At 31.2% G+C, this 15,548-nt stretch overlaps 1 protein-coding gene across 1 annotated transcript; it reads right to left on the reverse strand.

Annotated features, from left to right (window-relative positions):
• LOC126748782 (membrane-associated tyrosine- and threonine-specific cdc2-inhibitory kinase) lies at positions 1–12,275 on the reverse strand. Its single transcript, XM_050458232.1, has 7 exons — positions 11,892–12,275; positions 5,870–5,984; positions 5,320–5,810; positions 4,708–4,915; positions 4,379–4,524; positions 4,005–4,165; positions 1–2,677 (listed from the first exon to the last, which is right to left on the reverse strand). Exons 1-7 carry the CDS (start codon positions 11,955–11,957, stop codon positions 2,419–2,421), a joined length of 1,446 nt encoding a protein of 481 aa, XP_050314189.1. The 5' UTR covers positions 11,958–12,275; the 3' UTR covers positions 1–2,418.
• Positions 12,276–15,548: the final 3,273 nt, after the last annotated feature.

Below are 15,548 nucleotides of genomic sequence, written 5' to 3' on the forward strand. Positions count from 1 at the left end.
TTTTTGTTATAGAAAAATGTATTAATAAGCTAATAGGTATGGTTAACACAAAAATAAACTCTTCAAAAATACTAAACTAAAATCACAAATCCACCACAGAACATTTAACCAACCAACATGATAAACTAAAAATAAACATGACAAAATAAATAAATGCATAAGTAACTAAAATGAAAAAAAAAAAACAAAGCCAGTGATAATTCTAAAACTGGCTTCATTACCTTACAACCCAACCTGTACAACCCGGTTGAGGTGTATCTGAAAAATGAAACTAAAAACTAAAATATACATTCTGAAATAAAAGTATTTTTCCGAGTTTTTTAGCCTAATATTGCGAGAACCTTATTTTTACATTTATTGCATCACATATGGTTTTAATATAGGAACCTCAAATACGCGTGTATTATAAATAAATATTGCTCCAAAAATCTCTTTAATTTCTACAGAAATTTAAATTTCCTAATAAAAACCTCAAAAATTGCATAATATTTTCCTTGTATTAAACGTAAAATTTAAATAAAAATAAATATGAAGTGCGTTACTTAGTGAGGTATGAAAATATATTACCAACATAGTCATTTACCACTACTAAACTCTTAAGCAAAGACTATTTCTAAAAAAATAATAAATAAATAATGTGGATATATTCCACATGTAATATTAAATTGACTTTAGAAACATTTATTTTTTTAAGTCCATATTAATGTGCAAGTAAATAAATTGTATATTTCATTAAATGTACATGTAATTAAAACAATTAAAAAAAAAGATTAAATATGCCCGAAAATATTTGTAGCAATTTTTATATGCTGATAGCACTTAAAACTCTGATACAACAGTAACAAAATAGGTTAAGAAAATACTAAAAGATAAAAAACGAAGTACGATATAATAAAATCTAGGCCATACATATACAGAGTGACATAACGAAAAGTATGCGCATTAATTTTCCAACAGTATTTCGTAAAAAAATTAAGGGCTGCTGTCCTTAAACTTACTAAACTTTTTCCTTGTTTTTGACTATAAGAGGTTATAAGAGTTAACTATTGATTCCAGCATATTTTTCAGCACTGTATTATCAGTACAGTGCAATATATTAGCATAAATAGATTATGAAATTGATGAAGAAGATGAAGATTTGATTGTGCAATATATTAGCATAAATAAATTAAAGATGAAGTTTTAAAAAAACATTTTCCTTACAACGAATAGTTAAGTTCTGTTCATTCTTCTCAAAAGTTCTGTTAAACTTTTTAAGTAAAGGCTAAGAATAAGGGTGGTTTTAAGGATTTCTTCTTTTTAACTGATTACTCGACTATAAAAATGCTAACACCGGAAAGTGAAAGGATGTAAACGTTCTATATAGAAAGCGTTCGGGGTTTCTATATACAACAAAAAATTACGGGTTTGAAGATGTGGAAACAGAACCCACTAACTAAGAAGAGAAAAAAGGTTAAAAATATGGAAGATTGAAATAAATCCTTCCAAAAAATTCACCTGTGCTAAAAGTTTTTTTTTGCGAAACATCTGAGAAAACGATTTATACTTTTCATTAACCATCATGTTGATACTGCATATATGCAAAATTTATAAAAATGAGGCATTTTATAGGTGTGTACATCAAAAATGTGGGTGGATTGTGATATATTTGATGTCCTATTTCAGCCGGGTTACTGTTAAAATTTATTAGCTTTATAACCTGCATAAAACATATGAATAAAAATAAATAAAATGTGTACACACCTATAAATTGGTTTGTTGTTACTGTCACAACAAATTGCACAAGAAACTTATGTACTGCTATAATATACAGCCTTCTACATATAATCACAATTGCTTTTGCAAAACAATTAACAACATTTATAAATAATAGTAATGGTTTTCTTTACCGAGTAACACTTGTAGTTAGTAACGAAAATAAACTCAACTTTTTATGGGTTTCAAAAAGGTTTGAAGATAATTTAAAGCAATTTTTTTAAAGGAATACAGTCAGTTGCGTACAAAATATGACTTGGAAGATGATGTTTAAGGTGTTGCCATAAGACTCCTAAAACTGGTAATCATCTTGATAATGATAATGATGAATGATTGAATATATTTAATTCATTAACAATACTTGTTTTCAAAATGAATGGATATTGTACATTTACTTAATTAATTATTCAAGCCAAAAGAAACATCTCTTCTCTTACGCGAAAAAAATGTATCCAAATATGTTAAAGAATTAAGTAATTACTGATCACATAAATAATGTCCACACATGAATATGTAATGTTGTCTAAAAACCTATCTTTTAAAAAAATATGATTTAAGGACACTTCATTACATAATCATTCTATGTACTAATATCACAAATATAAACTCAGCTTTAACCTTAAATATCAATTTCTTCCAAAACTTGTACCTCCTACCAGTAAACTATTCACCAAAATGAAGCTTTGTTTTCGGAATGCGCCTCGTCTGTCTAGGTCTTACAACAGGAGTTGAAGATGGAAGAGAGTCTACAACAAAAAGCTCATCTTCCCTGTCAGTTCCCAAAGATTCTTCACAATCCATCCCAGAATCGGTAAGACAGCTGGCCAAATCACCGAATTCGTCATCCAATTCAGGGCTGCGAAATAAGACATGTCTGCTTCGGTTTTCTTTATCAATTCGGTCATAATTCCTATCATATTCTCTGAAATAAGAGATTAATAGTAATTTTGTTGTTTGTGTTTGAAAACCTTTTTTTCAGAATTGTCAAATGCATGTATGAAATAAATAACACATAACTACTAAGTATATAATTTCAACTAAAAGGGCAACCAGGAAATGAAAAAAAATGCATAAGAGATGACACAGAGGAACAAATAATAAACTTATGGTTTCTGTAGGTATCTATGTTTTTTTAGTTTCTAGGTGCCTGAAGAAATCAATGAACAGATACACATGTAAATAAGAACCTCCTTTCCCTGCTTTCCTTATTTGCGGAATATCCAAAAGACTCTTTTATTCCAAACTTATAGACATTTGTGTAGAAAGGAATAACAAGAAAAATTTGCGTAAAACAATGAACGGCTGTTATTACCTATCTAAAAATAAGAAATTAATGAAAATGAAGATGTTGGCAAAAGAATACCAAAAAATTTAAAAAAAAACCTATGTCAAAATCTATAAAATATATACATATCAAAACAGCAGAAGCAGCAAAAGCCTATTCTAAAGTGAAATTTCATTATAAATTGAAGATAGCTTAATTCTTACTAAAGTTGAGTTTCATCGCTTTTGTGAACGACACAATCGATAGTTTTTGAGATTATTGGGCAATGTATTGTGGGCCCAAAATACTACCTTGCGGAACTCCTTGACTAATATTCATGTAATCATAAAAAGTTGAATTCAAGGGCACTTTCTGCATTCTACCTACTAAATAGCTTCTCAGTAATTTTATGACTGACTCATGTAAGCGAAAATATCTTAATTTGGTGAGAACAAGGGAATCATCCAAGATGTCAAAAGCTTGACACCCAAGAGCAAATTCCATAACTGAAATGTGAATCCACTAATGCAAAATATACACTTCAAGCCAGCACAACACCTGCCACACTCATCACCCTTTTTATGGCATAACAAATTAAGGATAATATGTGATTTAACTTGGTGTCAATATAAAATAAAATCCATACTTCTTTTTGAAATATAGAATGTACAACAGACTTTAATCAGGTCGTTATTTATCATTTGCCTCAATTATTCAAATATATTCTTCCGTAAATTAAAATATTACCATGATAAAAACTACAGTAATGAGGACAGGTCTGCAGCCTAGATTTTGTTTTAAACTCAATTTTTGATGAACTTGGGTTATATTTACTCAACCACCACTATATCACCAATATATGAAATAGGTGCCACTCTTTAATAGGGTTCTGTTGCTGGTATCCTTTTTCTCCATTGCTATTATAGCTATGGTATTTCAATGTATAGAAAATATTTTAAACAAGTATTTTTTTAAACTAACTTACCTAAATCTACAACGTTCTTCATAGAATCCCGAGGATCCTTGATACAAGGACCTTCCATTGCAAGGAGGCGTCGTAGTATTATTGTTGTCATTTGCGTCCATCAGACGAATAGGTGATAAAGGTACCACCTGATATTCATTATCAGACTTGATATATGGTGCCTAAAAAATAAACAAATTTATTTAACTTGCAATGTTTGCTAGGAAAAAATCCCTAGTCAGAACAAGAACAGTCCATGTTGATAAAAAGTTATAAAGAATGAAGAAATAAATCAGTATCTTGTTATGGAAGCTTTCAGTAATATATTATAATATAGATAATATAATATAATTGTGAGCAGTAAATAAAACGGAATATTTTTAACGCAAACTTACGGCAAAGTCTTCTCTCTCCAATCTTTCATCCCTCTTTGCAATTTCGCCCAATTTGGGAAATAATAAGATAGTTTCTGCTGATGGCCGCAACTTGTACTCTGGTTGAAGCATTTTTTCTACCAATTTTTGGAGTGATTTTGATACCCCTTCAATAACATGAAAATAAATATTCATCTTTAAAAATTATTGTTTCCGTAAATACAGCATTTTATTCTCTTAACTGTTTTCTAAGAAACCAAGAATTTTAAATTAAAAATAACCAACTGATTTTTTAAAATTAAAAACCAAATGTAACTCGTTAATTAATTATGAATAAATACTAAACTCACTTGTATAAAACATAGGGGGCAAAACCATACTTCTCAGTTGATGCCATAGCATTCCATATTCAGGAAGTTCTATGTCAGTTGCTAGTTCCAAAATTGAAAGTCCCAAACCAAAAATATCACAAGAACTAGTATAAATTCCTTCCAATACTTCTACGGCAAGATATTTTGAGTCTCCATCTGATAAAGTGGATTTCAACACTTGGTTTTCCTTCAAAAAGTACGGATATTAGAAAATTGAATAATGGGGCGCCAACATAAAGGAAAAGCAATGTTATCACAATGATTTTAAGATGATTTTCTTAAAGTAAGAAGCAAAATTGTTGGCCGTCTTGATGTTTTGATGTTACTTGGCAACCCATTAAAGTCATTACAGCAAAAAACAACTGTGTGCCACCGGTGGACTACGACGGCATCTATGAATACATGGAATATACCACTTCAACGCGAAGGATTCAATAATTAATTAAACAAGAGAGAAAATTAAAATTAGCAAATCCAGCACAAAAGAAGTAAATAGTTCATTATATTCAAACACATTTAAAGTAATTTAATCATCTTATAGAGAATAGAAAATAGGATTATTATTAATATGTTATAACAAAGAATACTTACCCCTTGTAAGTCAACTAACAACCCAAAATCTCCTAACTTAAAAACGCCTTTACGCATCATAATATTGCCAGGTTTAACGTCTAGGTGCAGCAAATTCTTTTTGTGTAAAAAATTTAGGGCTTTGCTAATGTCATACAAAACATTCCAAAGTAATTCTTCATGTATATCACTGTTTAATTTTGAATAGTCAGCAAGAGACATATCGCAGTATTCAAGTTGCATAAAAGTGTCACAGTTTTCCTCCCAAGCCATAAAATACTGTACACAATTTTCATTAAATCCAATAGTCTCATTATTTTTAACTTCTGCTCGCCTATCTTTAAAGCTAATGTTAGCCTTTAGCCATTTAACTGCATAGAGCTTTTTGTCTTCCTTACTCCTGACTCTGTAAACTTTGCCAAAGCTGCCTTCACCCAAACAACCATGTTTGGTAAACACTTGGTCTAAATATGAGTTTTTCTCATTTGGATTGTATGCAGGACTCAATGTAGCTAAACAAAAAGATAAACCAAAAGGTAATATCTGTCTCTTAAATCAACAAGTAACTTACCATTGTTATTAAAGCATAGAAGGGTAAGTTTTTTGTTGCAGCTTTTTGAACTTATATTGCGCCTTATTTTTATAGGTCCTGGACATGAACGATTATGTCCTCTCTCAGCCAGTTCCTATAATAAGAAACAACAGAAATTAAAAATAGAGAATTTATTGTAAAACTAAGGAGCTTTACAGGCCTGATGCACTACACTGTTACTTAATATATTATTTACTTATTTTATACATTTTATTTCAATTGTTAATCTAGTCAAGATTGCAAAAAAAGGCATGACAAAACTGTTGAAGATCTATCAAATGTACATTTTCTTTGACTGGATGGTGCTTAATATTATACATTTAAATACTTAATAAAACAGTCATAAACAATAGTATGATACAAATAATTTATTATATATTATATAAGTATTAGCATATATGCAAATATTTAGATTTTATTAATGTAGCTTGTCCTCCCAGGTACCCATAGATTGCTTCGCTAATATTTGGCATCAGTTTTTCACCTCCAACATAGCCTGACAACTATTATCCTTTTTTTACAGGTACCCTTTTGGCTTATTGTGCCATCATTCTTTGAAGTAGGAGTGACAGCTTTACTTCTGCTACAGAAAGGGCATGTATTTTGTGTTATCTCTTGCATCATGCATATAAAACTGAGCAATATAAAACCCTCAATATTTATTAGCAATATGGACTAAAGAGATTTGTTATGAAATCAAACAAGCCATGCCAGAATTTCAATTTCAAATAAAAAATTCGTATGATCTACCAATTACCATGTCATTTTTATTAATTTTGCTTTTGTGATGATACTGCAGCATACTGATGACATCTTTTTATTCAATTCCAGGATATTATAACACGCAACAACATAAATAAAGCTATGAAAAGATGAATTGAAATCTAAGCACAATATTCACAAAATGGTAAACACAGTTGAGGTACAAGGAAAGTATGGTACATAATTCCAATTTTGATGGCATTCAATTAATGGGTCACCCTTAATCACAAAATCAAAGACATAATGATTAAGTGACAAAATTTCAACTAGACAAAATTGAATAAATAAATTTACTAGAAATATGATTTAAAAAGTTATAAAAAAATTCAACATTTTAAACAAATTGACAGCTTATGGGTATCAAAATATAAAGTTAATTTCCTCTTAAAACTAGCCTCTGAACTGAATAATTACCTATTTTGTTGGGTATTATGTCAGAAATATATAAATATCAATTTATAAAATACTATCTCAATTATTGAAAAGAAGAAGGAAATGAGAGAAAGACTTATTCATGTATTTTGAAAAAATATGTACTTTTGTATATGTATATAAACTTAAAATTCTTATGGAAAAAGTATTTGAATTTTCAATAGCCTATTGCAAAAAAATTTTTTGTACATTTTGGCAGTTTACAGATACTCAGTCATTGCTCTACTGCCTATTACAGGAAGAACTACAGCCTATTACAGGGGTTCCCCAAGGTTGTGTCCTGGAGCCGTTAATATTTTTTCTTTATATATGGCTTTCCTTTGCTCGCCATAAAAAGTAGGGTTATTTACTACTTAACAGTTTTCTCATTCTTTATATGGAAACTGCACCACTCGTACATAAGTCCGTTAGTCCACTATCCTCAGTCATAATACTTGTCAAGTAAACAACTTATCTCTTCCAATCCCCACCTCCTCACTTACGAGAAACTCTCTTATATTTATTAGTCGTAAAATATTTAATCATGTTCCTTTTTCGATCAGGATTTTACAGACCTTAAAAAGTTTAGGAGGGAACTAAAGAAATTAATCTTACCAAAAGCTTACTACAGCATTGAAGAGTATTTTATCGACTTATTTTAATATTTAAAACTAATTATATATCTGTTGATCAGATTTTTTTTATTATTTTTGTTTCATGTTAGTTCTTGCCTTTTCTTTTCTTCTTTTTTAGTTTTTTGTTTAATTTTATAAAATATGCTCCTATGTACAATCAAAATTGATTCTGTATCCTGTTATTATCCTGTGTAACCAAATACCTACTAGTATTATAAATTCCAGGATTAGAAAGCTTTTAGCACAAGTTTGTAAACTTAGCAAATAAAGTATATTTTGACTTATGTTTTCAGATGACACCACCATCATTTGGCATGGAAAACACATTGACCAACTGAAAATGTTTCTGGATGCTGACTTGCTTACAATTAGGGAATGAGGCATTGCAAATTGACTTTCTTTTAATGCTTCGAAAACAAATCTGTTAAGTTTCAAATGTTCAATAAATTCTATTATCATTAAAGAGCCAATATCAACTCGACAGTGTTACAAGTTTTTGGCATTAAAAATTGAGTACAGACTCAAATTCCAGGAACACATAAATAAAGTGTGCAGTAGGCTGTCATCAGGTTGTTATGCTCTTAGAATAACTTCTAAGAACTTAGATGTTTACATGGCAAAAAATGCTTATCATGCCCTTGTGGAGTCACATCTTCGCTATGGTATTTGTTTCTGGGTGCCATCATCAAAATCTGTAGTGCCACTCAAATAGTGTTCATTACATATTTTTCTATAAGTACAAGACAGAACCCTATTGCTCAGATAGGACTGGAACCGACTTAGTCCTCTAAACCACAATTTAGCAAGAGAAAAAAATATAGATTTTGTGTGTGCTTGTTGGCGGTTGCAGAAATTGTGTGGACTGGATTCTGTAAACCGTATGGTGTTTGACAGAAAGGGACATGAAGAAGTAAATGATTTCGGGTTGAATGAGGTGGCACATGGATTGAGAAGAGAGCAAGGCAGTCATAACATCTTGTTATTCATTTAGAACCTTAAAAGCAAAACATACATCATAGTACTCCCTTCTACTTGACAAGTGATTTAGTGATAGATAATCACATAGTCTGATCAGTAAAAATAGGTGTACCTGATCTTGAAAGATCATGATAAATCTCATGAACTTGAAAAATTTGTGCCGAACATTTTCAATCCTTGATATTTGATAGTTAAGAGACAATATTACATTAGCAAACTCAAGATTAGACCTGACCACAGTATATGCAAAGATTGAAAAACAGGAATACTATACTGAAATCCCTACATGGTCTCATTACTCGCCCAACATTCTGTTTGTATTAGATACAATATTATCAAGATGATGAAAAAAACAAAGCTTAGGGTCCAAATAGACACCAAGATCCTTTACTAAATCAACATGCTTTAGAGTTGCATAATTAATTCAGTATTGTACATGGTACAGACTCCTTTGTCTACTGAAAATATTAAGTATGTCATGCAATTGGCACCAAGAAAAGATTATATTAATGTCATTTTCGACAATTTCAATATGTAGAGGAGAGCAGATTTGTCTATAGTTTTAAATTCTCCCAATAGGAGAACTGTTGACTTCACAAGAAGAGCAAGATCATTATAAATGGATTAAACAGGAGATAACCAAGATGCACCCCTGTGGAACTCCTGAAAAAGCCACAAAGCTTCGAGACAAACAACCATCAATTTAAACTTGCTGCTCATGATTGCATAAATATGATTTAATCCAAGATAACAAGGTGCCAGTGCCAGACAATTGATGAATCAAAATGGAATGGTTAACCTTCTCAAAAACTTTACTAAAATGATTTACTATACCTCATGGCATTTAGTCTTCAAGTTAGTAAATATGAAAAGGTTGGTATTGACTGAGAGACCCTGACAAATCCATGTTGTTGATCAACCAAAATCTCTTGAAAAACCTCTGCCAGAACAGCCTCAAAAAGCTTTGGAATATATGGAATATATATAATTTTTATTTCCAGATTGAAATATTGGACAAATGTTGGACAGCTTCCAATTTTCAGGGAACAAACCTTGATTCAATGAATCACTAAATATTTTGTGCAAAGGGATATAAAAAGAATGCCAGCATTTTTTCAAATCAAAAATCCAATGAGGCATTTTGGTAGCTAGTATCATAAACAGAAGAGTAATGCTTTGCAAAAAGCTCTGAATCAGCCTTAGTGTCACCAAGGAGCATTACACTAGGAAGATTGGAACCACCATTAGACTGAGATCTTAGGAACTTCCAGAAGGACTTGCTGGCCTTTATAGCACTTTTAGCACTACTAAAATAATGGCTATAATAATCCCTAGATAGCAAACTGGCTTCCAGTCTTATGAGCTAAATTTTGCATAATCAGAGATGGAACCAGATTGTTTGTATAAATTGTGGGCAATTTTTTTCTGTGTGCTAAGATTTTTTAATCCCCTGGAGAACCAAACTGGATAATGACTTTTTATAGGAACATACATATCAAAACAATAGTATAAAACAGTGTCTGGCATCTCCTGAACTCTGCATTGACATGGCCTTTTATTTTTCATGTTCTATTACTATTTTCCGTATATATTATTGTAAATCTGTCATGAAACATAATAAATTTTGTTTATTATTATTATTATGAAGTTGGCAACATTAACATTTAAATCAGCATTAAACATTATTGTTACCCAATTCCAGTTTAGAAGATAATTTTTTATCAAAGTAAAATCTGCATGTTAAAAGTCATAATAATAAGTCACAGGTGAAGTTAAATATTTAGGATTAAGACAAGGCATTACCAGTTCAAGAGTGGATCAGGATTAACAAGACCATTAGATTTAATTGTGAAGGATAAATCAAGATTTAAAAAACAAAAATTGACCCATATTCATTAGCCACCCCATTGAACTGAGACAATCGAATCAACAATAGACAATAGAATCCCTACCAAACAGTATGTTACTAGCATATAGACCGGGTAGGTCTTCCCTGGGTTTACAAGATATACTAAGAAGATTAAAGTGACCAACCATTAAGACATTTTTATACAGGTCACAAACTTTTCTACAGTGCTTTTCATAAACAGACAGAAATGTGCAAGTAGTTCTACAGTGCTTTTCATAAACAGACATGTTCATGGTAGGTGGGATATAAATACAGCCAAATCAGTATTCCTTATGGTTGCCTGCTGAAAATTTGCTTTAGATATAGGATTGCAATGAGGGAGAAATTCTTTCAACAATGCTTAAGGGCCATAGATTGCCATCGAGTAATCCCTTAAGAAGTGATTCCTTTACACCAATTTTGAAGGAAGCAACATCCTCATTTTCAATCAATCATTCATGCTTTATTGTATCAGGAACTAACACTCCTATTTACAAAGCTGTATTAAAAAAGAAAAAATGTTAGATAAAAGTACAAAAAACTTTAATTAGTGATTTTTATGTCTAACAAAATAACAGCAAAAGGCAAACAAACAAGAACAACAATTATAAGTTTACAAGAGAATTAACAATACTAGCAATTTACAATGCTTCATAATAAAATTCCTCATGAGAATAAAAGGCCTTGCTTAAGGATACTTTATTAAAGTCTCACTATCTAAATTTTTGATTTTCACAGACACATGGTTAAATATTTTGAATACCTCTTATATGATTGAACTTTTAGTCAAGGAAATTTTTGGAATGGGTAATCCCAAATTATTGTTTCCAAATGTTGTTACCATTAATAATATTGTTCTGCTATTTAGTATTTTTTGTAAACTATATTTGCAGTCATTAAGTTAAAAAGTGAAGTCGAAGTCAATATAAGAATCTTGCAGTGCTTTCATGTCAAGAATTTCATTTAAAATCTTAAAATTTAAATATATTTTTTTATCATTAGTTTTAACTCCATTTCTGTTTGTCTGGTTGTGTTTTAATGAATGTTTTTTAACAGAGGTTAAATAACTTTTGTTTAGTTACCCAATCCTTGATACCCTACTATTTTTACACAAATTCTTAAGACTATTCTCTCAAAGCCTTTGTGTAAGCATCAAATTTGTCAGACATTTCATATTTTTCACAATATATTTACAATATATTAAACAGATTTCACGAAAAGGATGCTGAACTCTAATATGAGACATTTGTTTGGTTGTCTTTAAATGGTATATGCAACAAGTAATAGCAGGTTTAGAACCCAAAATAAGGTGAATCATACAACTTACCTTCTTGGTAGATAGCCTCTCATTTATGTGTAACTCTTCTAACCCAAATCCGCGTTTGCGATTCATTTTAAGCAAGTTTTAATAACAAGTTAAGATTAACACTACTAAAAAAACTACGATTATCACAAATATACGGTTTTTACATGGCCACGTGAGTCACTAATACATCAACCACTTTCCAAATAAAAGAAAGAGATAAAACTTAAAAATGTGACCGGAATGACACTGTTGACAGCGATGCCAAACAAAAAGCGCGCGCAGTTTGTTTTGCATAGGAGTAAACCCCTTTCTTTGTCACTCCTTTGTGTGTAACAAAAGTGGATGACGCGGGAAATTTAACTAGTCCACAATCAAATTATACGTCAACATTCCTTACAGGCGACTAACATTCTATGGAACTAATGGTCTCTCGCATTGGTCAACTATTAATTGCTTCTTGTTGCTTAAACTTCTAAAGAAGAATAGTTTAGGGAGGGAGAAAAAGAAAATATTACTCAAGATTAGTTATAATCACGAACTTAATAAATATACCTGGACTGCCAATTCAATGAAAAGTAAATGACCACTACTAGGGGGCCGCAATTTTGCGTGATTGTGTCCTTTCGATGTTGGTCACTCTGACAAATTTTAGTTGTGCCAACTGTAGGGAAACAAAACAATTAAAGTTTTTGAGAGGTTATGTTTACAAAAATACAAAATAGAAAGTTACATGTTACATATAGGTAAGAATTTAAGATAGTTGCGTTAGATCTGTGATTTTTCTGCTACTTCTTTAAGAATTTCGTTAAAATTTATGAAAAAAAGTAATCCTCACCTAAAATGAGACAAGGTTTCAATCAACTTGGAATAGATGCATGCACTTTAAAATATTTGTTTTATCATTCTGATAATCTTTAATTTTATAAATCCTAATACCATGAAAATCATGATATTCATTTAAATTTTTGCTTGTATTTACATAACAAATTCAGTTAAAAACACTTATTTTCTTTCTATTTTTACTATTCCAAGTTTTACTTTCCTTCCATGTACAGTGTTTCCACATTAATACCATCTACAAGAATCAAAATATAGATGATTTTATGAGGGTTTGTAATTATAAAGAGTTTATATAGTAAAAATATATTATTCTGTCAACAACTCAATATATTATTCTATTATAAACAACACAGACAGACAATTCACAATAATTCGGTTTTGAGAAACTGAACTAGAGGTGTCTAGTTCGTGAACGAACTAGTTCCAATGAACTATTCCTTACCCGGAACGAAATGAACTAGTTCCCATTTCTTAAATGACTAGTTCACGGGAACTATATGATTTTCTCTTCGCAGTTCCAAGTTGCAATACGGGACAGAATCGAGCCAACTCAGCCAACCGACGCGACGCGACGTGACGGATAGATGCGACGTTTATAAAAAGTTTATTTTTACGAAGAATTTGATACCTGGATTATAAGTTATATTGAGAGGTCTTTGGTTATTTTAATTTTTTGGACGTACAGACTAAGTCAAAAAAAAATCCTGTTAACTATGATGACGTCGGCAAAAATATTATGAACGTATTTTATTTAATTTTTTATTTACACGTACGCTATAAAATAGACAGACAATACTAACAATATACACCGTCTTATCGCTTTTCTGAATTTTATAGGTACATAACCTATTCAAGAAGTTAATTTTTTTAAATATTTTTTCTGGGTTACGAAAATAGTGAATAGTGTTGTCTGGACTGTGATACAATGTCAATTGACCTATTTTTCTTATATTTATATTCAAAATGTCAAAAAAGCGTGCACTTTGAGGTTTTAACCGATGATAATAATAGAGCGAAATATAGCTACTGTAAGCATTCTTTTTCGATCTCCGGAGGTTCGCTCGGGAACTTAAATAGGCATATGAAAAGAATGCAGTCCACCATTCCAATTACTTGATCCTTCTCTTTTCCCGACACAGAGAATGCAACAACTTTCAAGCATTTACATTCCGAAAAACCTTAAATTAATAATGATTGTAAGTAATGGTATTAGAGATGGTAACTTTTAATCGTGCTTGGGACCATACTAAGGGTAGATATTTTTTAGAACCCATAACAAGCAACGGCGCCAGTCAGCCTAAGAAATGTAAACTGTCGCATTCGGTTTTGCAAACGGACATATCGACTTATTTGACGAGTACCAAACCGATGTCAATACATAAACGTAAAGAATTGGACTGTCAGTTATTGCGCATGATTGTTAAAAGGTATTATCCATTTTTCTTAGTTGAAGATCCAAAATTTATTAAACTGATGAAAATGGCTGCTCCCGGCTATAAGGTACCGACTAGAAAAACTTATCTAGAAATATTTATACAGGAGCAACTGAATTCTGTTAATTCCTTAAGTGTGACAACAGAATAACAGATTCGTTGACATCGATAATCATTGAAAATTATACAGCCTTAACTATTCACTATTTATTAGAAGAAAATGATAATCTTGCGTTGGAATCCCACCTAATAGATTGCTTTTCATACAGTGACCGGCATACTGCTGAACATTTAACAGCCCTTCTAAGAGCAAAATTTGAAGAATTCGAAATAGGCGAGAAAGTGGTCTGTGTTGTCAGCGATAATGCGGAAAATATTCTAGCAGCGGTAAGAAACGGCGGTTGGAAGTCAGGCAGCGGTTTCGCACACTCCCTCAAACTATTAGTGCAGAATAGATTAAAGGCTACTGCCGCTAGTGTTATTATTACTAAAATTAAAGCCATTGTAACCTTTTTTAAGCAAAGTTCGGCAACTCTTACAAAATTGAAACAGATCCAAAATTAAATGGGGTTACCAGAATTGAAGGTAAAACAAGATGTGGTTACCAGATGGCACTCCACACTGGATATGATTGAAAGGGCACTAACAATCAAAGATGCACTGATTTCTACATTAGCACTAGAAAATTCCGACTTAAATACAGTAAGTACAGAAGAATGGTTTATTTTGGAAAAACTGGTGGTTCTATTGAATATTTTTAAAGACATTACTGTGGAGATAAGTGCTGAAAAAAACGTCACAATATCTAAGATTTTGATATTTGTTAATGCTATTTATGATCATACCCAGGAAAATTATATGCAACTTAAAGAACCAGAATTGAAAGCCGTCCTCGAAATATTTAGAGACAATTTTTTCAAAAGATTTTAGGATGTGAAAGGCAAGGAATTTTTCACAGAATCGACTGTTCAGATCTAGATCCAAGATTTAAAAAATATGGACTCAGAAACGAAAGAAAATATAATAATTGTGTTTCAATGTTAAGGAAAAAATTATCTTGTATCTACCCTAGTTTAATTAGTTCCGAGACTAATGTTTCGCAAACCACTAAAGTTCCACCGACCCAGGATGTTCAGAAAGTGCAATTAAGACCACCAACAAAATGGTCACTTTTCGACAAAGCTAAGTAATTTAATTCAAGAAGTGAAACCTACAGCAGCAGCTATTATAGAATTGGATCGTTATCTTAGCGAACCTTTGATTAACCGTGAAGATGATCCACTGGGATGGTGGTATGGACGGCGATACGTGTATTCAACTCTTTATATTTATAAATATATAAAAAAACGTCTTTGTATACCCTAAGTAATTTAATTCAAGAAGTGAAACCTACAGCAGCAGCTAT

This window comes from Anthonomus grandis, chromosome 22 (assembly GCF_022605725.1).
Source record: "Anthonomus grandis grandis chromosome 22, icAntGran1.3, whole genome shotgun sequence".
Lineage (NCBI taxonomy): Eukaryota > Metazoa > Arthropoda > Insecta > Coleoptera > Curculionidae > Anthonomus > Anthonomus grandis.